The sequence below is a fragment of the Apodemus sylvaticus genome, chromosome 5 (genome assembly GCF_947179515.1).
Source record: "Apodemus sylvaticus chromosome 5, mApoSyl1.1, whole genome shotgun sequence".
NCBI classification, from domain to species: Eukaryota; Metazoa; Chordata; class Mammalia; order Rodentia; family Muridae; genus Apodemus; species Apodemus sylvaticus.
Genome location: NC_067476.1, coordinates 13,826,091 through 13,853,397, shown reverse-complemented (window position 1 = coordinate 13,853,397; position 27,307 = coordinate 13,826,091). Strand labels below are relative to the sequence as shown.

The 27,307-nt window shown below is 44.4% G+C and overlaps 1 protein-coding gene across 1 annotated transcript; it reads left to right on the top strand.

Moving 5' to 3' along the window:
• The first annotated feature begins 859 nt into the window (after positions 1-859).
• Positions 860-17,828, top strand: Psmd5 (proteasome 26S subunit, non-ATPase 5). The gene is made up of 10 exons (XM_052182280.1): positions 860-1,068; positions 4,805-4,949; positions 5,744-5,857; positions 6,186-6,314; positions 8,257-8,366; positions 10,089-10,231; positions 10,691-10,882; positions 12,029-12,138; positions 14,250-14,390; positions 17,149-17,828. The coding sequence occupies exons 1-10, from the start codon at positions 896-898 to the stop codon at positions 17,404-17,406; spliced, it is 1,515 nt and encodes a 504-aa protein (XP_052038240.1). The 5' UTR covers positions 860-895; the 3' UTR covers positions 17,407-17,828.
• Positions 17,829-27,307: the final 9,479 nt, after the last annotated feature.

Sequence of the window (27,307 nt, the reverse complement as noted above, 5' to 3'; positions counted from 1 at the left end):
AGACAAGTGGGATTAGGGTCTTTGTAAAGTCGTGGAGTTTTTTGTCACCTGAGTCCCTGACACGTGCGCGCACACACAGATGAACCTCCCATTTTTAGTCTCTTCTAAGTTTTCTAGATTAGTGTCTCTTTCAAGCACAGGAAGCCATGCGTTCCAAAACAGACTCATCTCCTTGGCACAGAGGAGTAAACGAAGTCTACAACTCTGCCCAAAGGCTTGAAATGGTTGTCAACTAGCTTTTAATGAATGGTTCTTCTCCAACAATCCGGTGTTTCGCAGATGGCAGCGATTTTTAAACTTATTTTTCTCTCTCTCTTTCACGAAACTTACAAGGATTGACCACTGGTTTCCACCAGACACTTCTATGTACAGTTGGCATGGCTGCAAACGGCCATCGAGTCTGAGGCTAGCCAGTCCCTCCACGGCCTGCTCCTCCACTGCGCACCAAATGCTGTGTCGAGCCTTCGGGTGATGACGTCACACGCCTAATCGCGAAGATGCTCTCTGCACATCGCCCCACGTCTCTTAATCAGGCTTTCCATTGACTGACAGATGTCAAAACGGTGCCCCACGTCCAAGTTATTCACGCCTGTGTCCAAGTTTTCGGGGACCATGTACCTCATCTTGATGCCCACGTGGACTCGGATTCGGGTTCACTCATCGCGGTTCCTCCACGGAGGCCTTTGCGGAACGCATGCACAAAGCCTCCGGATTCCCTGCGCGTTCTCATCCTCAGTTACTTGGCTAGCGCAGGAAAGGGGCGGTGACTGCTCTGATCAAGGTTCTCGCGAGACTCGACAGATCTGTTGTGAGGCTACGCTCCCTCAGATCTCGCGAGAGTCGGAGAGGCACACCAGGAACCTGGTAGGTGGGCGGGCACACCGGAGCCAGCAAGATGGCGGCGCAGGCTGTGTCGCTCCTGCGGGAGGTGGCGCGGCTGGAGGCGCCGCTGGAGGAACTTCGTGCGCTGCAGTCGGTGGTGCAGGCTGTGCCGCTCCACGAGCTTCGCGAGCAGGCGGCGGAGCTACGCCTCCGCCCGCTGTTCTCCTTGCTTAACCAGAACAATCGGTGAGAGAACCCCCGGGCTAGGCTGGGTAGGGATGGCTGCAGTGGTTTTTCAGAGAAAAGTCAACGTTGTCCAACTGCGAAACATCCACAACTGTGCGTTGACCAGGTCTTGACGGCTCACCTCCTCAGAAGGCATCTTCTGCTGCTATTGTGGCGGGATCCATCGCACGCACGCCTTTTAAGTTCAGTGTCCAGTGAATGCTTGTCCACTTGAATTAAAATGTACGGTATAACAGGTTTCTGAGACAGCAAAACTTTAAACTAGAAACAACCATATTAAGACCATAAATTATAGCTGCGTAACGTTGTGCAGCTATTTAAGTTTCTGTGTATGTGAGTGAATATGAAAATGTCGAATGTAAAAAAGGAAAACTGTAAAGCTTATGAATAAACCCCTTACAAACGAGAGTAAACTGCACAACCCAGGATTATATGTAGAAATTATTACTGTTGCGTCTGGAGTTAAAATGTTAGGATAGCAACTTTTGATTTAATATGCATCCATAGCATTAAATTAAAAACGTCTTGTATTTGGTAACTGGATCATTTAATGTATTTTTCCCTTTGAATTTTAATTTGGAAAGATAGTGAACTCCAGTCAGTCAACACTGAATGCTTTCAGTGTGCATTCTTCCATCTGTTATGCCACCTCTCCTCAGTATAAGCTCTCATTCTCTTCCTCTTGCTACATCTGCTGAGCTGGTTTTAACAATCAGTGTCTTAATGGTTATTTTCCTTTTCTGACTAGCCCTCACCCTACAACCAGAATTAATGTCTCAGGTCAGTTGGCTTGGCTTGTCCACCCTTGCCTACGGTGTGAAATCATGATTGTGTAGTTTGGTATTTTGGGCCCTTTCTGGTATCTTTCCAGTCTGCTTTTCCAGGCTGATCTTCCTCATTTACTCCACTGGGCTCCTCTGTTCCACTACCACGTTAACACCACTAACGTTCCTGGAGCATGACTTGCATTTTCTGATTTCCACTCGCACCAGTTCTACTGACTGAGGGAGCAGCCAGTGTGCCATCTCTCCAGAAAGGCTTTCTCCAGCTGCAAGTGGCTCTTCCTCAGACACCGTAGTGACATCATCATTTTTCTGTTTATAATTCTGGGCCCCTTTCCCTTGTTATAGTTCTGTGTATGACTTTGTGGTTTCTCAGATCTCTGAAGACAGGAACCCCATTTGTTCCTCTTGGCATCTTCCCTGAAATACACAAAATACACGCTAAATACAAGATGAGGCAGGCCTACAGCCTTTAAAGAGGGTACTGGGTCCAATTTTTGTTGTTAGTTTGTTTTGCTTTGTTGTTTGTTTTGAGATAGGATCTGGCTATATAAAGGTGGTCTCAAACTCAGTATGTAGCTCAGGCTATCTCCCAGGGCTCCTCACTAGCCAGCTTTTCATATTGAAAGTGAAAAGACTTTGAAAAGTCATCCTGCAGGTTGGCAACAAGTTGGGAAGTTTGGGAATAAAGTAAATGGAAAAGACAGTTTGCTGCATGTTGGGGTGGTATTCTAGGAAGCAATTGTAATGGACATTTAGAGCTGATATGTGCTATATATGGCGGTTGCAGTTTGTTAGAGTGATTCTTCTCTGATAGGATTGTAGTCTCCACATTACAGTACTGTTACCTTGGCTAGACCACACAAGAGATTATGCTGATTCGGGTTCTGGTTTCGTTGCTATAAATTTATAATCTTGACGCTTTGCATGAGGGAAATTAACACCTAAAATCACTGATACGCACCATAGAAGTCAAACAAGAATGATGGACTTACCACCTAAAGCTTGTTCAGCAGCTGAGGGTCACATAGGACCTGCTACAGTTTATACACAATACAGTTTAACAGTTTAACCATCAGTGCTTTTAAAAATTCTTCTAGAGAGTGAGGGAGAAGGAGCATGCAAGTGTATGTGTGCATGCTCCAGTGCATACATGCACCATGGCATGCATGTGTGCATACATAGAAAACTTCAGCGAGTCTCTAAACATCTTCCAACTTGTTGAGGTAGGACCTCTATTTTTTGTTTGTTTGTTTATTTTGTTTTTGTTTTTTCCCCTGTTACGGCCTGTTGGACTCCTGGTCAGTGGCTCTCAACCATCCTAATGCTACAACTCTGAGATACAGTTCTTTATGTTGTGATGACCCCCAACCATAAAATGATTTTGTTGTTACTTCATAACTGTAATTTTGCTACTGTTGTGGATTGTAGTGTAAATATCTGTGTTCCGATGATCTTAGATAACCCCTGTGAAAAGGTTGGTCCACCCCACAAAGAGGCTGTGACCCACAGGGTGAGAACCACTGCTCCAAGCTAGCTGGCCTATAAGCACCCTGCTGATTCTACTGCCAGATGCATAGTACTATATATAATGCAGGGTTTTCCATGGGTTCTGCGAGTCATTGGGCATTGCAAGCCTTTTCACTGAGCCATCCAGTTCCTGTAGGTTCTGGGAATCCCACCTCAGCTCCTCGCTTACAGAGCACATGCTTTACCCACTCAAGTGTGTTCATCTGTAGGGCTTTGGATTTGTATTCTTAGTGCAGTCCTGGGAAGTTAGGCCAGTTTACTTCAGTACTGGCTTCAGACGTAAATTAGCCCATTTATTTATATTGCTTATTAAGCAGCAAGTAAATTGTTCTGGGAACAAGATCCATACAAACAGCGAGTAGTTGTGAAGCTCCAATCCTTCACCTCTCTGGTAGCTTTCAAGCCTTTTCCCTCTTCCCCACCTTTGTTGCTGCTCTGTTTCTCTCCTTCGTCACCTTCCACATCCGTCAGCTGCTTTCTACTTGAACAATCTCTCTAACATGCTGCGGAGTGGCTGCTCTTTCTTCCTTTTTCATGCCTTCTTTTGATCTTTCTGTCGTGTTGGCCTTAGGAGTTGGCCCAGGACTTTGTACATGCTAAGTGTGTGTTCTACCACTGTGTCCCATCCCTGCCCCCCAGAGATTGCTGTAAGCTAACTAACTGTCCTGTGTCTGTTCCCTGCTTAAAGTCACCGAATCACTTGGCATTGCTTCTCTGGAAAAGCCTGCATTTCAAGGGAGGCATACGAGACTCTTAGTTTTGTTTTTACCACTCATCTTTACCACTCATCACCCTTCCACCCTCTACCCCTCCCTGGTCCTCACCCCAGGCATAGCATGCTACCTAAGGCTTCTTTGAAGTGTTAGTGCAGTATTTTTTTTCTCTGTGTTCTTATAGGCTGCTACTCCCTCTGCTTCTGAAATGCCTTTCATTCCTGGTTCTTGCCTAAAACCTAGTTCAGCATTACTGCTCCTGAAAATCTTACCCATACCTTGCAAACTTACTTTTAATCTGCTACAGCTATCCCTGGCTTACAGCATTCATCTATACTTTGTCTATCTGTGTGTGGTGTGTGTGTGTGTGTGTGTGTGTGTCTTCTTTTAGAGTGAGCTTTCTAAGATGCTCACTCTAGACAAGATGCCCTATCTGTCCCTCTATCTTAGTGTGTGTGTGTGTGTGTGTGTGTGTGTCTTTTAGAGTGAGCTTTCTAAGATTCTCACTCTAGACAAGATGTCCTATCTGTCCCTGAAGCTCCAACACAGGCATCGTAAAGGATTTAGTGCAAAGATAGACTAATGAGTGACTAGGATCTGCTTCTTTGAAGAAAATCTTCAGGAGAAATTGTCAGTGAGCCAAGCTTTGGGTGTTAGGTTGTTGTCTCCAGTCTGACATGATCTGAATGAGGTCTGTGCTGTCTCCTTTAGGGAACAGACTGCTTTGTGTGTCTCCATTCTGGAGAGGCTGCTCCAAGCTGTGGAGCCAATTCACTTGGCCAGGAACCTCAGGCTTGACCTGCAGAGGGGACTGACTCACCCTGATGACTCTGTAAAAACCCTCACTCTGTCCCAGGTATGGAATCACAGTGCTAAATGCAGAAACATCTCAGTCGCTCACTGAAGTCCTTGGACACGCCAGGTGTCCTGCCATTGCTGTGTGAGGTAACAAGAGAAACCTGTAAGGAGCTCCTGGTCTGTCGAAACTGATTTTTAGGTGTTTAGAAGTTACTTTGTTTTGTTATATTATGTTGTATTGGAGAAGCTTGACCCAAGTGTAAACTTCATAAAGCCAAAACATTATATAATAGTGGCTCTGATCTGGCAGCCAGAGGTCATAGCACTTGTGTGAGCCGCTGCTGGGGTCATGTGTGTTGGGCACCTGCAGCTGGCTACCCAGCAGACAGTCCACGGTTTTCCCTTCTCTTCTCTGTGTTTGCAGTGTGGGTGGGTGAAAAGGTGGTATTTAGTCATTCCCCCACAATAATGCCAGAGACCGTAGCACGGTAGCAGGTACTGTGCCTCATCCACTTAATCGTCTTACTGCCCTAGAGTTAAAAATTATATTCTTATTTTGCTTTAAAAAAAAACTCAAGGTAATTTATCCAAGATATGTGCAACTAAAATTCAACATACTGGTTTAACTCCTGCTGTCTCTGCTCTTTGCCTGCTACTTCTTGTTCCTTTCCATTCAAAAGCATGATTATGCCCTGTGTGTGTTTGGCTTTCGTGAGCTTGTATCATTGTGAAGTTGTAGTAGTTTTGTGATAGCTTTAATAACTACTTGTAAATTACACACTGAAAAATACAAATATCCTGTGTTTACATGTTCTGTTTGGGAAAAGTGTCTCTCTGCTTTTTTCTTTCCAGATTGGAAGAATTGTTGAAAATCCGGAAGCTGTTACTGAGGTTCTGAATAATGCTGAACTGTTGAAACAGATTGTTTATTGCATTGGTGGAGAGAATTTATCTGTTGCTAAAGCGGTGAGTTCACTAGAACTGTCAGCCAGCTGTGCAGTCACTGGTGTCCTAAAGTCAGTAAGGAAGCTTACTGCATGGTTTGTAGGGTCAAGGGAAAAGCGACCCTTCAGCCTTGTGTAAATGTGTCAAACAACACTGAGCTGCTCAGACACCCGTCTGTCTGTGACACCTATCACATGTACATTTCGGTGTTTTCCAGTTACAAATAACAGTAGCAAAAACAGGAATACCTGTTGGATTAGGGTATTTTATGTTCTAAGTTTTACACTGGACTCAAGAAGTAGATAAAAATCTCCTGTACTTTCTGACAAATGTTTTCTTTCTGTGTAAGGCTATTAAATCTCTGTCAAGAATATCACTAACCCAAGCTGGACTGGAAGCTCTATTTGAAAGTAATTTGCTGGATGATTTGAAAAATGTAATGAAAACAAACGACATTGTTCGATACAGGGTATATGAGGTAAGACTAAAAGCACACTTCCTAATGCTTCCAAAACAGCGGAGTACATTACAGAGGACGCCAAGGTGGCTCCACTATACACGTTCATTGAGTATATAGTCTGTGGGCTCCTATATGTGGGATCTCTGGGGTGTGTTCATGGCCTCATGGGAGAATGTCATAAACATACTTCCAGTGCGGTGTATGGATTACACCTGACTCAAGACTGAGAAAAAGTCAGTTCTCTTAGTGGGAAGAATGCTTCTTCCTTCCGCCAGTTTTCTGTTGAACACTGCTAAAAGCCTCACACATGCTGTCATTAGTTCCTTTCATGTGCTTACACTTGGTGTGTACATGTGTGCATGTTGAGCCCAGAGGTCAGTCTCATTCCTCAGGTCTGCCTTGTTCTTTAAGACATGGTCTGGTTGCCCTGGAACCCACTGATTCCACCAACCTGCCTGGCTGACAAGCGCCAGGGACCTGCCGTCTTTCTTACCCAGCATTGGGATTACGATGCATGCTGGTACACCTGGTGTTTATAACATGCATCCCCGTGCTTCTATGCATGCACGTTAGTGACCATTTTTCTTAGCCCCAGTGTAACTAAGTAATACTATAATGTTATATGTTGGTAATCTCGCTACTGAAGATTGAAGAAGTATTTGATCCTAGTCCACACATATAAATAAGTAGCATATCTAAAAATGAAACCATGTGTAATCTAAGTCCCTCCCCATGTTTAACTTACTGCCTTTGCATGCTCTGGTTTTCCCTTGTCTTTCTGTTTCTGGTTCATTGCTCCTTACTGGACTTTTGCCTGTTGAAACTGCAGGAGTGAAGTAAATCCCGGCGTCTGCGGCACATCACACTCAGACAGATTTTATTCTTGAGATTTCAGTTCCCACCTGCATGGTCAGACTTTGTCTCATGAGCTTCTCACCCACACCTGTCTCCTGAGTTAAGACTGTCGGCCTCCGTGGAACTGCTTATTCACTGTTCCTCACGTGCTTGCCCGAACTGAAGTCCTGGTCTGTCTGTCCATTCCCTCTGTGGCTGATGGGTCCTAGGCCTTGACCTCGCTCTTTCCCACCCTGTCAGCTTTACTGAAGCTGTGTGTCTCCTTGGCATCATAGCTGCTGCCACCTGAGGCCAACCTCCCAGTGCCACTTTGTACTGTATTTGCATCCAGATGAATCGCCCTTCATTTTTCTCATCCTTGATTTCTCTTAAATGCAATCAGTATGATTTCCCCAAATTATATTTTAATTGATACATTAAATTACATGTGTTGGTCCTGTAAAGTATGTTTGTAGCGTGTATAAGAATGATCTTTGGGCCATGGTGAGGAAAGGCACTTGCTGCCAAGCCTGATGACCCAAGTTTGATCCTCAGAACACTAGGGTAGCGGGAGAGACCCGACTCCCACAGGTTGTCTTTTGAGCCCACCTCCCTTACACACATACTCCCCTCCACAAAATAATTCAGTGAAGATGTAAAACCAAAAATCCTTGATTCCGCCACATCTGTTAAGGCTTTCAGTATCCTTTGTCTCTCCTTAAGCTTTCAGGACGTGCTTGTCAAACGAACATGTGACAGACAGATACACGATACAGTTTTGGGTTGTGTCACTTAGGTACAGGCCTTGGACATATTAGGGAAGTTCTACTACTGTGTGTGTGTGTGTGTGTGTGTGTGTGTGTATTGCTTTGAATGAGTCATTTTTATGTTTGTTGCTAATGCAAGCCTTATGCCCTGATTAATGCTTTCTTGGTGGAAGGGACACATATACCTAAATGCACTGGAATACTTCTACAAAAGTAATTTGTTTTATGTTCAATGAAGTTTTTCTAGAAACAAATCCTGAATCGTTAATAACTCAGTTCCATATATAGTTCTGCATTTAATTTAAAATGAGAGCTAACAGATTGGACCTTTTTGACCTTTTTTCTTTCTGTTCTCTCAGCTAATTATAGATATATCTTCTGTGTCGTCAGAATCTTTAAACTACTGTTCCACAAGTGGCCTGGTGACCCAGCTCCTAAAGGAACTGACTGGCGAGGATGTGCTAGTCAGGTAGGTAGACCGGGAGAGCTCTCAGGTGAAAAGCCCTTTGCTCCTTAGAGGACCGGGCCACAAAGCAACTGTGGGGCTTATTGCGGCCTCTGTGCTGCTGGAGACTGCACTGCTACGGTCTCAGTGCTCGGTACCCTCAGGAAGCATTTTAGGAAATGGCCTTTTTTATCATGGTAATACATTTAGCTTTGTAAAGTCCTCCAAGATTTTCTTAGCTGTTTTTCAAATAACTATATCCTCTGTCTCAAAGTTTACTCTTTGATTAATATGTTACAATATATGTAACTTAAACTGTTATGAACCGCTTTGATATATGCCCTTTTAGCATCTTGCCAAGAGGTGTTATCAAATAGCACTATGGCGTGATAGAAGAAATACCGAGTTTTTAAAAGAATGAAGACTTGAGCTTCATAGCTCTTAGACCTCTACCTGCTTGGCCTTGGACAAATGACTGTAGCATTTCTGTACACAGTTCCTTTTTCTTTTGCTGCAGTATTAGGGATTGAACTCAGGACTTACAATCACTCTACCACTGAGCTATATCCCTACCCCATTTCCTTTTTTTATTTTGAGATATGGTCTCACCTAATTGCCCAGGCTAGCTTTGAGCCCACATGTAATCCAGGTGAGCCTTGAACTTATCCTCCTGTCTCAGCCTCCCATGTAGTTGGAGTTACCAGCCAGTGAGACCATGTCTGACATCCTCGGTTTCTTTGTTACTGAGAACAATTCTATAAAGAATATATGAGGATTAAGTAAATTAACCATACAAACCAATATAATGGCTAGTGGGGGTCCTTGCTGAGTGTTAGCTGTGTCTCTTAGAGCTCCTGTTGTTCCTGCTCCCAGGTTATCTTAATATTGCCCAGTGTTTGCCATATTCATCAACTTCTTCACTGCTGGGTGCTTATGCCTGTGCCTTTGCTGTTATAATAGCATGGTAATTGCCATCTTTGTATATAGGTATTTCTGTATTTAATGACTTTCTGGTTATCTTTCTTCTCTAGTGTGACTGGATTTGTTAAATCCATATATATACATTGGTCACTGACTCTTTTTGGGGGGAGACAGGTTTTCTCTGTGTTGCCCTGGCTGTCCTCGAACTCACAGAGATCTCCCTACCTCTGCCTCCGGAGTGCTAGAATTAAAGGTATGTGCCACCACCGCTCAGTGCATTTTCATGTCTTGATCAAATGAATAAGGGTGTAATCCTGATGAGGTCAGGCGCTAAGCTCAGCCTCAGCTAAACTGTGCTAGTTATTTATTGTAACTGCGTGCCAGAAGGGACTGAAGGATTACTCATGTGTGGTAATTACTGTCTGAGAAAATGTTGCTGCTTTTACAGACATATATGGGGTAAATGCAAGATGGAAAGCTTTCTTTAAAATAGTTCAGTGGAAAAAAAGATAAAATGTTGATAATTCTAAAAACAGTTATAGGTGCATGGTGTAGCTCATGTGGCTCTGTTCTTGTATCTGTTTGGTTTTTCAAATTATTTTTAAAATAAATCTCTTAGGAAACAAATATGTTACAGAAATAGTATTGGGTCTCCAATCAGGCCTCAGATCTGAACTCTACCTAATAAGCTTGGAAAATGGTGTCACTCTTGTATCCTCATCTGAAGAAGGAACCTTTCAGATTTGGTGAGAATAATTAAATAAAATAGACCCCATGTGAACTCAGTTTTAAAATGCTCTTCATTTTGGTCCTTTTTGACTTTAGAGCCACCTGTATAGAAATGGTGACGTCACTAGCATATACCCATCACGGACGACAATACCTTGCTCAAGAAGGAGTCATTGACAAGATATCCAATATAATTGTTGGCGCAGATTCAGACCCTTTCTCTGGCTTCTATCTGCCAGGTGAGAGCAGCTCTTCCAATGTCTGAGTATACTGGCTCCTGAAAGGCATTTACGCCCTTTGAGGCGGTCTGCTGAAATTTACAGTGATTGCACCTGGTGGACAGTTCCTGCCAGTGATGTCTTCAAGCTTGCATCCCTACCATTGGTATCCATTGGTGTGCCCATGTCCTCTCTCCCTCCCTCCTTCCCTGTCTCTCCCCCTCCATTTCCTTCTCTTCCTCCCTGGCTGTAAAGCCATGTATAACGAGGCCAGCCTGTAAGGCACAGATAGTCCTCTACCTCTGCCCTCAGGCGTTGACGCCTTGGGCTATTTTGTTCTCGGGCTCTCCCCTGCTGGCTGCACAGTGTTTATCTGTCTCCTCCTCCTGCCTGCAGTTACTGATATTCCTGTGGAGACACGGAGCCCCCAATTTGTGTTTCTTATCCCTCTCCTAAAGTACATTTTTGTAAATATTTTAGGGTTTGTGAAGTTTTTTGGAAACCTGGCCATCATGGATAGTCCTCAGCAGATCTGTGAGCGCTACCCTGTTTTTCTGGAGAAAGTATTTGAAATGGCGGATAGTCAAGACCCCACTATGATTGGTGTAGCTTTAGACACAGTTGGAATCCTAGGATCCAGTGTTGAAGGAAAGCAAGTTTTACAGAAGACAGGTTGGTATGACTTGACTTGGCTTTTGTGAGATGTTATTTTTGGCCAGGATTCCATGTTAAGGTCCATCTGCTTGTGGGATGACTGTTGTCGAAACTACTTTTACGGGTGGCAGTCTTTACCCCTGGCATGAACTTGTCTCCCAGGGTCTTGTGATTACTGCTGAAAAGCTGTGGCTTTTTCTCCTCGCTATATGTAGGTTTTCACCCAACAAGAACCACGCGGTTTGCTGCTAATATTTTCCTTGATTTTATGACCTGGCTCATATTGTGTCCAAGTTTCTACACTGACAGAAGCTGAATGAATTTCACTTATATAACTTCTCTGGGCCTCACATTCCTCATTTATCAAAATAGCATAGCAACAGCTTCTTGAGGGACTTGAATATTTCAAAAGCACAGAGAGAGTCAGACAGAACATTTTGTGTCAAGACTTCCGAGCCTGTGCAGACTGGAGCCTTTGATTGCACTCCTACATGATGTTTTACCGTGCTGAATCAGATATACCAATGGTATGTTTTAGGCTGATAATCATAATGCATAAGTACGCATAGCTTTTCACTTCATACCCAGTAGGGTAGCCAGTACCTTTTTTTTTTTTTTTAAGCATAGCAAGAGTTAAGATGTTAGAAAACCTTATGGAAGTTCCACAGAAAAATTAAACAGATTAACCAGCAGTTTCACTTCCTGGTAGACAATGTGGAAAGCAAAGGTTCAAGCAGTATACTCGAGGGGTCTGTCTGCTCCTGTGTACAGCAGTATTAGTCTGCTCAGAGCAACCTAAACCCCACAATGTACACGACATGGTAGAATCTTACTTTGTGAAAGTTTGTGAGGCTGTGACAGAAGCTGCAGCACAGAGCGGTCTGAGGACAGTCTGCTAAGACAAGAGCCAGGCCTGGAAGGCAGGATGTGCACGATTTCACAGACAAGATTATGTTAGGCACATAGGGAGGTCAAGTTCATAGAAGCAGAGCAATGAGTGGGTACCAGGGAGAGAGAAGGGAGGCGGGTTTGTCTGCCTCAGGCTGGGCTGTCGAGCAGCTCTGGACACGGCTGCTTGTGCCAAGCACAGCAGTGGGAATGCATGCGATGGGCAGCTCTGGCTGTGTGCATGGTCGGTTTTATGTGTCACCTTGTCCTTCACAGGAACCCGCTTTGAACACATCCTCATGAGAATGGGATATCAGGCAAAGAATGCTTCCACAGAGCTGAAAATCAGGTGCTTGGATGCAGTTTCCTCTCTTCTGTATTTATCAGTAAGTACACAGAAAAACTGATGAAGGGCAGCGGGCTGTGTTTGGGAGGACGAGCCAGCGTGGCATTTGTCAGTTTAGGAGAATGTTCTGCTGGCACGTACCTTTAATCCCAGCCCTCAGGAGGGAGGATCTGAGTTCCAGGCCAGCCAGGGCTACAGAGAGAAACCCTGTCTCAAGAACTAACAAAACAAAGGAGGGCAGTGGTTTTGTACACCTTTAATTCCACCACTCGGGAGGCAGAGGCAGGTGTTCTGAGTGATGGCAGCCTGGTCTACAGAGGGAGTTCCAGACAGTGAGAGCGACCTTCACCATGTCACTGGAGACATGAAAACTTTGTAAGGGGATTTTTGGGTTTATTGTTTAAGAGCTTCGTACATTTGATTGTATTCGTATATTTGATTGTATCTACTCCTTTCCAATGGCCCCTCCTTTTCCTCCAATGTCCCCTTCAACCTCGTGACTATCTGCTTGCTTTCTTCTTATGTCCGTTGAGTCTAATTAGTGCTGCCCAGATGCACAGGCTTTGAGATCATGGCCACACATGCACGATTGCCCCTCCCTCCCTGGCTGCTGTCCACCTCTAGCTCTTCCTCATCTGCATTGGGGTTTTGGTTGGCTGAGGCTTGTGCAGGGCCCACAGCACCTAGGAGTTAGTGGGCGCGGCCACCCCAAGCTCTACTCCCCTCTTCCGGCTCTTATGTTCTTTCTGCCTCTCGTCTGCAGTGTTCCCTGAGCCGTGAGGAGCAGGGGATTGATACAGATGTCTCACTTTACACTGAGTGTTTAAGTCACTTATTCCCGATAACCACTCACTGCCTGTTGCAAAAAGAAGCATCTTTGACCAGGGCTGAGAGCTGCACAAAGCTAAGAACATCAACATGAGCAGCTGGCAAAATATAGTAGGAGGCACCCACCCTCCAAGGCCACGACTTCCTCAGCCATGGCCATTTTATTTTATTTTATTTTATTTTATTTTATTTTATGTGTATGGGTGTTTACTTGGATATATGTCTGTGTACCACTTGTGTGCAATGCACACAGAGGCAATGAGAGGGCTCAGATCCCCTGGAACTGGAGTTACAGCCTCCTTGTGGGTGCTGGGATCTGTCGAGCCCCACAGCTGTGGCCTTTTGACAAGGTTTACAGAACCAAGCCTGAATCTGTCCTTTGGAGCTGGCCTCAGTCCAGTCAGAGGGCTTGGTTCTTCTCATAACAGTCATTGCACTCTGCCAGTGGGCACAGTGTTCATTGCAGGTCAGAGTGGCAGTGCTCAGGCCCAACACTGGGCAAGAACACTGACATCTTTCCTCCCCTGAATCCTGCATAGAGCAGTTTATGGTTCTGTGAAAGCTAGTCAGCTAAGAACAAGTTTGCCAGATACTGATTTCTCTATGACTTGCAGTCAAACGGTGGGCATCTTCAGGATTAGGGTTATCTGTTAGTTATGATGGACAGCCCAGAGCAACAGGCATAGCCTGCTTTCATGGCGGAGGTGCTCTCTGGGACCTCCCAACTGTAGAGAGTCACTGAGGTGTCCCCTCAGACAGGGATCAGATTCTTTAGTTTTAGTTAGGGTACACATAACCCCTGCACACTTCCTAAACTCTGTCATTATGAATGAGAGAAGGGCATTACAGCAGAGGTGGACATATATAGCCACACATGTGTGTGGGGAGAACACATATATAGCCACACGTGCGGGGGGGGGGGGGGGGGACATATATAGCCACACGTGTAGGGGGGCGACATATATAGCCACCTGGGGGGCAGGGGGGCAGCTTTATAGAGTCAGTTCTCTCCTACTTTATTTACATGAGACCTGGGGATTGAACTCAGGCTATCAAACTCACACAGCCAGGGTTTACCCGCTGAGCCATCTCAACAGCTCGATTACTGATGTCTTAAGTGTAACTTAGGATTACAACGTAATCAAACCAGAGTGACCCTAGTTCATCCCATCCAACAAAAATGGGAACTTTCTGGCCTGGCTTTGGAGATGGGTTCTCCGAGAGTAGCTCACAGAATGCCATTTATACAAGGCTTTCTGACTCCACTGCATGCTTTCTCCAGGCCTGGTAACCTTGTCATGGGATTTCCTTTCTGTGTTGTAGCCTGAGCAGCAGACGGATGACTTCCTGGGAATGACAGAATCCTGGTTCTCCTCCTTGTCTCGAGACTCCCTGGAGCTCTTCCGTGGTATCAGTAACCAGCCCTTCCCGGAACTACACTGCGCTGCCTTGAAAGTGTTCACAGTAGGTATCTCTCTCTGCAGGTCCTTCTGTGACCACCAGCTCAGCACAGAGTACTAGAGTGAGCTAGCCTCTGTGTGCACACAGCAGTTTTTACCCTGCTACATCAGTGGCCACTGAGACACATGTGGCGACGGGTGTCAGTGAAGGGTGTTCAGAGCTGTCTGAGGTTTAAGGAGCTGCAGGTGGATCACAGGTTAACCCAGCTCCTCGACTTCCCCTGCTCGGTTTCAGCCTTGGCTCCTACGCTCTCTTCTGGCACTTGTGCTCTGGTGATGCCAGGCTATACTGCTTTCTGACCTCTGACCTTGGCTGTGGTTACTGACCTCAACACTCTGCTAACTTTGCTTATGAACCTCTGATTTATTCAAGTAGCTCCAGCACACTTTGCTCAGCCTTGTAGAGTAGAGTTAAATGACCCTGGTTCTCATCTATGATATTCTCACCCACCAGACATGAGTGTTCCTCCTACCCTGTTAGATAGGGGGCCCTTTCTCAAACTCCCCATCTATAAATAGAGTTACAAAGTATGTTAGAAAATTATAGCTAAGGGGATGGAGAGATGGCTCAGCAGTTAAGAGTACTGATTGCTCTCCCAGAGGTCCTGAGTTCAATTCCCAGCACCCACATGGTGGCTCACAGCCATCTGTAATGGGATCCGATGCCCTCTTCTGGTGTGCATGAAGACAGTGACAGTGTACTCACATACATAAATAAATCTTTAAAGAAAAAAATTATAGCTAAGGTAAGGATTACACCATGTATGTGTTATGTATAAACTCCTTCCCCACCTAAGGGGACTGTCTGTTTACTTTCTTAGCCCTAATACTTTCAATTTGCTAAGTGTAATCACATTGGTGGTCTTAACCAAGGGTCCAGGCTGCCCATTAGGCCCTGCTGAGAAGAGTGGGAGGAAGAGTTCCCAAAGCAGGTCTTAAGGTTCCAGTGGTTTGGGCACTGCCAATTTAGGTCCAAAGCAGGAAGACTTTACACGTGCTCAGTGCTTCGCCTTGGAGGTCATCTGCGTTGGCATGGCAGTGTTCCTTCCTGTTCTTCTGTCTGAGGGCTGATGGAATGGGTGGGGTGGCTGGTGCTGCTGGCCTGAGGATTCCATTTTGAGAGGAAGGAGCTAAGCCACAAACACACTAAATGTAGTATTAAGCTTTTGATAGACATACAGGTTGCTGACTTATTCTTTTAAAGTTAAAAGTTTAAAGACTGAAAAGTGGGAAATTTTAAATCCCACAGTTGGGTGCTTGCCTCTCATCCTGGTCTTACTATTTATTCATTTGACTTCAGTATTTCCTGAAGAAAGCGTTTGCTGTGTGCTCCTTACTGATGCCTGGTCCCATCTGTGGTCCTCTGTCCCGAAGTCTGATCACCACTACAGATGATACAGGTTTTACAGGCTGCAGGCCTTACAGGATGGTGGGGATGATACTACTACATGCAGTACAGGTCATACATATTCTCACACTTTGGTTTTAAAATCCATCTGGTTTAAAAGAGATCATTGGAAAGTTGGCGTTCCTTTGGCTAGTCACAATGCAAATTAAGATTTAAATATATCTGTACAAATAGTACCACAGTACCAAAGGATTGTCTTGTATACAAGTTTAAGAGTGTCCCTGCTTGGGGTGGTAGTGCACCTTTAATCCCAGCACTTGGGAGGCAGAAACAGGCAGATAGCTAAGTTTGAGGCCAGCCTGGTCTACAGAGTGAGTTCCAATATACCAAGGCTACACAGAGAAACCCTATCCTGAAAAATGGAGAGAGAGAGGGGGGGGGGAGGTGCACGCGTGCATATCTGAAGCAACATTGTTTTCTCTGGTTTTGCTCTTCGTTTTTGCTTTGTTTCAGTTTTGTCTAGAAACTAGTTCTCTGTCAGCAGTTTTCATCCTGTAGGTTGCAACCCCTTTGGCAAATGTGTCTCCTAAAACATTTACATTACGATTCATAACAGTAGCAAAACTACAGTTATGAAGTGACAGGGGGGGGGCTACAAAATGTGGAACTGTATTAAAGGGCCACAGCAACAGCATTAGGAAGGTTGAGAACCACTGTTATACATCTTTTATGTGGAAGATTTACTCCTGCTGTCTGTTAGGTGTTTCTTGTAAATAATTAAGTCTTAAGTCTTTATTACAATGGGCAATAATTTACTTAACCAGGCCCATTATTAGACATATAAAGCTTTTACATTGTAATGAACATCTCTGTATGCAAACCTTTCTTATGTATAATTTTTCTTGTATTTATTTATTTTATGTATATAAGTTCACTATAGCTGTCTTCAGACACCAGAAGGGGGCATCAGATTCCATTACAGATGGTTGTGAGCCACCATGTGGTTGCTGGGAATTGAATTCAGAACCTCTGGAAGAGCAGTCAGTGCTCTTAACTGCTGAGCCATCTCTCCAGCCCCATACAAAGCTCTTGTTTTTGTTTTTGGATTTGTTTTTTTTGAGACAGGGTTTCTCTGTGTAGCCCTGGCTGTCCTGGTGCTCACTCTGTAGACCAGGCTGGCCTCGAACTCAGAGATCCGCCTGCCTCTGCCTCCCGAGTGCTGGGATTACAGGCGTGCGCCACCACTGCCTGGCACAAAGCTCTTAATATATAGAATTTTTTAAAATGTTTCTCAGAAATGTGTTTACTTGGACAAAGGGAGCTGCTTTTCAGGTTTGTGTTATCACATGTGTCTCTGTGTTGTCTGCTCAGGAACTCACCCATAAACTGCATTCTCTTCTGCCTTCAATTTCAGGCTATTGCAAACCAGCCCTGGGCTCAGAGACTTATGTTTAATAGTCCAGGTTTTATAGAATTTGTGATGGACCGGTCTGTGGAACATGACAAAGCTTCAAAGGATGCCAAATACGAACTGGTAAAAGCACTTGCTAATTCCAAGACAGTTGCAGAGATCTTTGGGAACTCAAATTATCTGAGGCTCAGAGCGTACCTCAGTGAAGGTCCGTACTACGTGAGACCTGTTGCCACAATGGCGATAGAAGGAGCTGACTGATCCTTCCGTCCAAGACAGAGCAGAATTTCTCAAGGCACATGGTTCCATCCATGCTCCACGCTGCAGGACGTCCGTCTTCCCAGAGCTACCATGGAGTGTGGCACAGCCTGGCCATCAGCAGTGTTGTCTCTACTTAATGCCACGCGGACCCGGCGCTCATGCTTCCCGAGTCCCCTGGGTACCAGAGTCTTTGCTGCAAGGCCAAGGCTTGTTTTCTCGACATTTCCATGGGTACGCTCACGACCTCATTTAAAAATAAAATGAAGCGAAAATGATTCCAGATTCTCTTAACCACATTTTCTTTTTCCTTACCTGATTTTGCCTCAAAATTTTAGGTAACTTGGGTAGTCTCTAAAAAATAAGTCATTTAGAATCATTGAATTGTATTATTTGTATACAAGGAATAAATAGTTTTAATAAGATTTCTTGCTTACTTTTCCTTTGAAAATAAAATAAATATAAAACTTGTTTGGCGCTGGTACTTCGGCTGTGTGTCACTTTTACCATGTGGTGGTTACAGGGAAGGAGGTGTGGCAATGCCTTAACAAGAAAGTTTCCTTAACTATCATTTTATTCATTGGTGGGTCATCATCACTGAGGGTTTTTAGGGTAATTTTTCAGATCTATGAGGTCTAGTCTTGAGGTAATCAGAGAGAATCTCTGACTCCTAATGTTCAGAGTCAGCAGAGAAGGAACTGCATGTACAGACCAAGGTGCCTTGTCACTCAGAAGGGACAGCATGTACAAACTTAGATGCCATGTCACTGTCTTACAAACGTTTATTTCTTCTCCACCTTTTCCCAGTGTTGCTCTATCTAAACAGCAAAGCTCTCGACACAGAAAAAAAACAACTTGTCCAGTGACACTTTAGAATTGTGACGTGTCTCTTTCGGGCTGTGCTGAGATTGATAAGTCATCCCTTCCTGTAACATGATTTTCTGATTACAATCCCGGTCTAGCTGCATCATTTTTCCTCCACCAACCCTCAGTTTCCTTTTCCCACACTCATCATTTCTCTATGTCCAATACCACAAATTAGGCTATAGCTAGATACTTCCTGGGATAAAATATTCAAAGTGACTTCTTTTAATAACATTCATGATATTGTTTTTCCCTTAACTTTGGTTGCAGTAAAATAAATATATATACATGTAATTCACATGATGAAATAAAATATAACTATTGGAAGTGTACTTTTCAGTGACATTATATATGTGTAGATAACAAATATATATATAAGATATGTTGTACAGTGATTACTGCTGTCCCTCTAATAAACTGTCTTTCAAAACTAAAGTTTTATGTCCATTAAATGGTAATTCCCTCCGCTGCTGCCAACCACCATCCCAAGTCATGCTGTTGACTTAATTATTTAATTTCAGGATTCAGAGGCGCGCCCTCTCGCTTGCATATGGTGTGTATATTCAGTCTGCTTTGTTTTGTTGTTTTTCTGAGACAGTGTCTCTTGTATTCCTGAGTTCCTGGCTGTCCTGGAACTCACTGTGATTCACCTGCCTCAGCCCCCAAGTGCTGGGAATGAAGGTGTGCACCGTTGGCTCTTATTCTGATTTGTTGTGATTTTTTTATTCAGATTTAATTAAGTTATTATTTTGCATTTCATAAGTGTGATGGCTTAAATAGGTCTGACCCGCATCGATTCCTGTTTTGAATACTTGGCACTATCAGGAAGTGTGGCCTTGTTGGTGTAGGTGTATTCTTGTTGGAGGAAGTGTGTCACTGGGTGCTGAGCTTTGAGTTCTCCTATGATCAAACTCCACCCAGAATGGAACAGACTCCTGGCTGCCTTCTGTTCAAGATGTAGAATTCTCACCAGGCGGTGGTGGCACACGCCTGTAATCCCAGCACTCTAGGAGGCAGAGGCAGGCAGATTTCTGAGTTCGAGGCCAGCCTGGTCTACAGAGTGAGTTCCAGGACAGCCAGGGCTACACAGAGAAACCCTGTCTCAACAAAACCAAATCAAAAAAAAAAAAAAAAAAGTAGAATTCTCAGCTCCTCTAGCACCAAGCCTGCCTGCACACTGCTGTTTCCTGCTATGATGACAATGGACTGAACCTCTGAAACTCTAAGCCAGCCCCAATTAAATGCTTGCCTTTATAAGAGTTGCCTTGGTCATGGTGTCTTTACAATAAAACCCAAACTGAAACTGTGTGTGTGAGTGTGTGTGTGTGTGTGTGTGTGTGTGTGTGTGTGTGTGTGTGTGTGTGTAAGAGAGAGACAGGGAGGGAGGGGAAGGAAGGGAGGGAGAGAGAAGAAAAATACTTAGTTACAGGATATTTGGTTATTGTACATAAAAAAAAAAAACTAATTGTTACCAACATATGAAAGCTTAAGTAGATACTGTGTATGTCAGATGTAGTGCGGTCTGTCCTGAAGAGATAGAGTTTGGGTGTGGCTCTAAAAGCCTCTATGGATAAGAATGATGAAGAGTGAAAAGAGCCTGCCTATTTTAAGGCAAGGTGTTCTTTATGCCCAAGGCAAAGTCAGCTGGGTGGCCTTGAGCTACCCCACTGTAAAGGTGAAATGATTCAGCGCCTACTGACAACTTGGAGCTCCCCACCATGATGATGACATGGTTTGGCCTGCCAAGGGTGTATGGGAGGACCTAGAGGCTTTTTTATAAGCAATTAGACTCGGTAGAGCCCTTTTCAAGTCTCTATGCCTTGAAAAAGCCTTTACGGAAGGGGCTCCAGGTAAGAGAGGGATTTTCTCTTTGAGCTTGCAGGACACAGGTAAAACAGTATTCTAGGAAAGAGTGCTAAGAAGCCCTCTTGAGTTTAGAGAAGTTCAAGAGAGAGCTAGCTCAGTAGAATGATACAGATTTCTAAAAAAGCTAGCAGTTAAGTTTTAGGATCAGGCTTCTAAATAGGTATTTTATCTATAGTTAAGAATAAAGTTACCTAGCTGATCTAGCAGGTTTTTACTCAGTTTATGCCTCTTGTATCTTTACTGATGTAAATATTAGATAATATATATAGTTGAGAGACTTTCCACAAACCAAAACAGTCCAGAGAAGGCGCAAGGGCAAAACAAGCACCAACAAAATAGCTAGGTATAAAGACGGGCACAGACATCCGAACGGCCTGCCTCAGAGGTGACCAACAGCCATTTCTGCCAATGAAACCCCAAAGAGGGAGTCGAAGTTATACTGTTCCCCGACTACCTACAGAAACAGCTACTCTACTATTGAAGGGAAAGCTGACCCTTTACAGACTGGCCCACACTCTCTCCACAGTGGCAGTCACCCATGTTCCCACGACACTCTGGTCTCATCCATCTGCCAGCACCTGAGAGAGCATCACAGCCTCTACCAGTAAGCAGGCTTGTACGCCATATTGCTGAGAAACACTGTATATACCAATGTTCCTAATTTCAAGGTTTCACAGCTCCAAGCTTCTGCAGGAAACAAGCTAGAGTACGTACCACAGTGGGGTAAGCAGCAGCTCTGCTCTGAAGCATTTCCACACTGCTCCATGTTTGCACAGGGTAGCAAACCATTTCCCATTCATGTTGGGAAAAAAACTCTGTTTTCCAAAATCAGCTGTCTAGGAAGCACTCCATCTCCTATCCCATTGCTGCTGCATCCTGTCTCTGACTATTTGGAAGCCAGGTCCAACATAACAGCTGTGAGTGACTCCAGTTACTGAGCTACATAGTGCCTTTCCCCTCAAGAAATAGACACATCTACAGAAGAAGCCATTTCCCTTCAAGGCCTACACCGATCTGCTGCCCTGACTCCAGGGCACCCGAGCTTCATCCAGAGGAGCAGCATCCTTGGTGCTTGAACCTTCATGACAGCCCTTCCCAAGGCAGCATCCTTGGCTGGTCTAGCTCCCTACCCTCTGGAAGAACCAGCGTCTCACCTTCCTGCATCTGAACTTGCATTATAGTCTGAGATGCTCAACTATCCCACTTGATGGCAAGTAAAGTCGATGCTGCACTGCTCCCACCCTCCAGTCCATGGCACAACTGTGCCCCATGGCTGCATTGCAGCTCCAATCCCAGAGGCCTGTGACACTGCTGCGTCCTAACACCCCAAATGTGGATCACTACTAAGCTTGAACTTTATGCCAACGTTCCAAGATGCCACTGTGCCTATTGACTTCAGAATCCAAATTGCAGCATTTCCTCTGAGATTGAAAAATATACATCCTGCAAGGAAGCTCTCTCTAAGCAGACAACTCAAAATAATTTCAGGAAGTTCCTGAAGCTGACCAGATTCACTAGGCCTCTCCCTCCCAGAGTAACCAATAAAGCTAAGAGTCCCTCCCAATAAAGCTAATAGTCCCTCTCACAGAAGCCAAACTGCAAAGGAAACTGATAGCTGACCAACTGCCTAGAAGAAGCAGAAACCAGTTTGGGAGAAACCACAGGGTAGCCCCACTGTGTTATTTGAAAAGAACATTCTTCAACCTGTTCAGTTGCCTGCAGGCTCAGATTGGCCTTGTAGGTGTAGGTGATGTAGGTGTCTGAGCCATTTCTGCTCCTGTAATACATTACCCATATTCCTATAAGTAACCCCAACAAGCCTCATTAGTTCACAAAGCTGCACTTTGGTGGTATCTGAACTTTGGTCTGTTGTAGGCTCCCTATCTGGGGAGAGTACAAAGGCATGAAATGTCTCCTCAGGAAAAGTTTTGTCTGGAACACATTCCTCCCTGGACCCACGCCAGAGTTGGAGCCTGATGATGTCACCAGATTCACCGATAAAGACCTGTCCCTTGGGGCTAAGCTGTTGGGGAATTCCCTACAGCCCTTGGCTTGATGGGAAAGCTGTATCTGCCTGTGCCTAAGTGTGAATCTGTGTGTATGTCACAGGCACATCGGGTGGGCAACAGGACACTGAGCCCTGGAACACAGTGGAGTCAGGCTCAGAATCATCAGGGATCCTCTCAGGTAAGTCCGTCCTATGAAAACTTAGAACAGGACTGACCCCTGAAGCACTATCAGTGTTGCCACAGAAACATAGATCCCAGGCTGCTAAAACACCCATAGGCATTGGTAACATTAACTATAGCCAAAGAAGCTGTACAGAGGCAGTGGTGTTAGTTGTAACACCAGGAATCAGAACGGCACTCCCTACCCAACAAGGTCACCTAGGATCCAAGTGCAGGTGAGTCCCTAGGAAAGGCATTCTATACAATTAGAAAAATGACTATTCTCTTGTTGTGCAGATACCAATAGAGGTAAGAGAAATGTGATACTCTAGTGGTTTAAATAGGAATGGCCCCATAGGCTCAACTATTTGAATGTTTGGTTGAGAGTTGGCAGTATTAGGAGGTGTGACCTTGTTGGAGGAATTGTGTCACTGGGGGTGGGCTTTGTGGTCCCAGAAGCCCAAGTCAGACCTAATGACTGTCTGTGTCTCTTCCTGCTGCCTGCTGATCCACACAGAGAACTCTAAGCCACCCTTCTGGCACCATGTCTGCCCACATGCCACCAAGCTTCCCACCATAACAGACTAAATCTCTCAGGCTATAAGCCAGCCCCAGTTAAACGGTTTCCTTTAGAAGAGTTTCTGTGGCCATGGTATCCCTTCACAGCAGGAGAACACTAATGAAGAGAATGCTATCAAAGGAATCCAGTAGTTTTACAGTAACTAATCCCACAGATGGGATTTGTGAAGTGCCTGATGAGGACATCTAAATAATGATCCAAAGAAAACTCCGCAAGATACAAGAGAACACAGGCAAGTCGGTGAAACCCAGGAAGCATTCTTCATGCTTGTGACAGACCACACACACACACACACACACACAATTTAATAGTCTTGGAGCTGAAGAACTGAATGAATAATAAACTATAATTAAAATTTTAACAACAGAGCAGTTCAAACAGAAGAATTTTGGGTTGCAAGATGGCTCAGCAGTTAGGAGAACTTGCTGCTCTTGAAGAGGACCTGAGCTGGCTTCCCAGTACACACATCTAGCAGTTCACAACTGCATGTAACTCCAACTCAGAGGATCCACTGCTCTCTTCTGGGCTCTTTCAGCACACAGATATGTAGATAAAAAATTTTAATCCTTAAAAAAATTTTTTTTGAATCTTAAGTTTTTAGAAATAATGCAGAATGGGACAGGAGGAAAATAAGAAAGACAAAAAAATCCTCTAGGATTGATCAACACATTCTCCAAGATTGACAGGTTGGAAAATGTCCTGAAATGTTACTTAACAACATAATTACAGGACATTTTCCAGCTCTTGGAAGATGGACTTCCAGAAAAAGAAAGAATGCTAATTCAATCAGACTAGTGGGAAATATATGCTCAGGGGAGAGCAAAATACAATATATCAAAGACTGAATCCAGCTCGTGGGATTCATAGGATGATGTGGTAAGGCCATGTCTTTCAATTCTAGGAGCCCCATAGTGAAGGAGATCAATTACTTTAAAGAAACCATCTTAGGAAACCTTACAAACTTCTGGAAAAATAGAAATGCCCAGGTACTGGCAATATAGTGATGCACACCTGTTATCCTAGCTCTCAGAGGACTGAGGCAGAAGGATCACAATCTCAAGACCAACCTAGGCTATATGGAAAAACTTTGCCTCTTCCTCCACCCCTAATAAGTGTCCGCATTACTATCCAGCAATCCAGATGGTCTACTTAATCTGCAGATTTGCATTTAGTCTATTGTTAGAAATAAAATCTGGCGGTTCATTTTCAAAGATGTATTGAGCCAGCTACAAGTGACCGGAAAATACTAGACCTCTGCTAATGTCTGCTAGTCTAGCTATTCCCAAAAGTCTGCTAAGCTAGACACACCAAGCAGCAGCTTAAAAGAAAAAATTGCTAGCATCCAAGCTTGCCTACAACACCATTTTCCTAATAAGTTTAAGAGAAGCAGGATGTAATTCAAGAGAACTTAAGCTACAGAGGGGAAGAGAAAACAAGACTGTGCCCTCTTGATTAGTCAGAAAGGGAGCCGGGCAGTGATGGCCTTTAATCCCAGCACTCGGGAGGCAGAGGCAGGCAGATTTCTGAGTTCGAGGCCAGCTTGGTCTACAGAGTTCCAGGATAGCCAGGGCTACACAGAGAAACCCTGTCTGGGAAAAAAAAAAAACAAAAAAAAAAACAAAACAAACAAACAAAAAAAAAAACGGGAAAAAAAGGAAAAGAAAAGAAAGGAAGGAAGGGTCATGTGTCCTCATCCCCACTGGTTTGCTATTCTAGAAGGACACCCAATTTTGCAAGGACTTAAAATAAATCATGTCACCTTTGCTTCTCTGAGTCTCCAGTAGTCTATTAAGTGAAATTGCTTCTCACATCCAAGGAATCTATCAAAATCCCAATGACGACTCCCATCAAAACAGAAGAGAAAGTTTGTAAGTCATGTCGATGAAAAACAGAGCCCAGTGCATCACACTTACATCAAGCAGGAATAGCAAAGCTAGCTGCATCACACTACCTGACTTCAAAATATACTCCAAAGCCACAGTGAAGAAACTAGCGCAGGCCTGTCATGAACAGACACACAGAGTAGCAGAACAGGACAGAGCCCTCAGAAATAAAATTGAAAGCTTGTGGTCAGTAGCCAAGAAGGATGCCAAGAACAGAATATATTATCTATCCTTAGCAAGTGGTGGTAGAAAAAGCAACATCTACATGTGAAAAGAAAAAATTAGACCTTCAGCCCAGAGCACATACAAAAAGGACATCACAACAGAGGAAAGCCATGAACATAAAGTTGGGAATGTCAAACGACCAGAATAGACTGTAGGGGAAAGATGTGCTGCTGTGGGTTGTATGTTTTCATATGACTCACTAAACACAGGCAACACTGGTGCAAACACGCAGACGAACCCATGGCAAAGTAAAAAGCTACGTAGTGATGGTAAGAGTCAACAGTGCTGATAGACCGTGAAATGGGAGAAAATACCCCATCATCTGCTAAGAGCTGAGAAATCAAAACATATGAGAGAAATTAATTAAAAATATGGGAAATGCCAAGCAGATCCCAGTGGCCTACACCTTTAATCCCAGCACCCAAGAGGTAGAGATAGGCGAGTCTCTGAGTTTGAGGACAACCTAATCTTCAGGGTGAGTTCTCAGACAGCTAGGGCTACACAGAGAAACTGTCCCATAAACAAAAGGGGTGTGGAATTCAATAACAAACAATTCAAAACCAAGCAAAAAGTCCTAAGTTGAAATTTCTCAAAAGAAGATGTGCAGATGGTTAACAGAGCTGGGCACAGTGGTCTGGATGTTCCAGCTGTCAGAGACCATCATGGGTGAGTCCAGAAACTCATGGCCAGCCTGGGCAACCTAGCATGACCCACATCGAAAAACATGACAAAGACTATGGCTACAACTAGCCAAGGTAAGTGAAGAGATACTTATCATTACTAACCATCGGGAAGATACAAATTAGATAGATCTGCAGTGAGCTATCATTTTGACCTACTGGACAGGCTGATGTAAGAAGGACAGAGTGAGGGTGTGGAGGAAAAGGAGTCTGGGCACAGCACTGGGACGAGGGTACACTGTACAGCCATTATGGAAAGCAATGAGGCAGTTCTCAGAAATTAAAGTTAGAACTAAGGTATGCCGGGCCAGAAATCTCTGTTCTGGATATGCTCTGAAAGGACATACAATCAGGATATCAGAATATTTACACAACTACAATCCTTGTAGCATTACCCAAATCCTTTGTAGCACAACAAAGTGTGTAATCAGCCTAAGTGTCCTTCAGTGAATGAGCAGATAAAGATCAGAGCTGAAGAGTCACTCAGCCGGCAACCATCTGCTGCCAAAACTAATTCATGGAGTCTGGTCTCCATGGCAACATAGTAGAGGGAGAGATCTGCTGGACTGTTCTCTGGTGTGCTTTTACACACACACACACACACACACACACACACGCACGCACGCACGCACATGCACACAATTTAAAAAGAAGAAAATATGGGTGGTACTCACAAGAGAATACTATTCCTCCTTAAGAAAGAACTATCAACAGGTGGTAGTGGCACACGCCTTTAATCCCAGCACCTGGGAGGCAGAGGCAGGCAGATTTCTGAGTTTGAGGCCAGCCTGGTCTACAGAGTGAGCTCCAGGACAGCCAAGGTTACACAGAGAAACCCCGCCTTGGAAAAAAAGAAAAGAAAAGAAAAAAATGATTATTTGCACCAACACGGAGGAACAGGAGGACATTGTGGTGAGTGCAATAGGCCAAGCACAAAAGACAACAACACATATGCAGTGTAAAAATGCCAAACTCAGTGAACGTATGGTTTCTAAATTCTCAGGGGTGGGCGGAGGATTGTTAGTCCAGGGACCTGTTAGCCAGGGAGCTTGAGGAGAAGAACAGACTTCCCCGGAGGCAGGCTTCACCGAGGCTTGCTTCACTGTGGGGCCATTTAAACTTTTGTGGGGTGAGTTGCCTTATTTGCATGACAAGGAATTCTAGCTGCTGCTGGCTATGACCTTGTAAGGGGAAAGGAAGTTTAACCTGGCTACCAGGCTACCTGACCTCCTCTGGTAAGGCAAAGGTCGGGCCTTGGGTCTATTTAATGCTGGGACATGCAGGACTCCTACTCCTGCCCACCTCAGGACAATATATCCCTGATTTGGACATGATTTAACCTAACTCTTGCTCCAGGCCTGCCACCCAAACTCCAGAGCTCCCCTGGCCCTACAGGGACCAAACAAATTCAGTTTGATGTGAATAAGTTCAGGAAATCCAGTATACTTCATAGTAATGATAGTTATTCTGTGTGTGTGTGTGTGTGTGCTGAGAGAACATTTTTTTTCTTTTTTACCACAAAAAGTATGTAAGGAGGGACTGGAGAGATGGCTCAGTGGCTAAGAGCACTGGCTGCTCTTTCTGTGGTCCTGAGCTCAATTCCCAGCAACCACATGATAGCTCACAGCCATCTGTAAT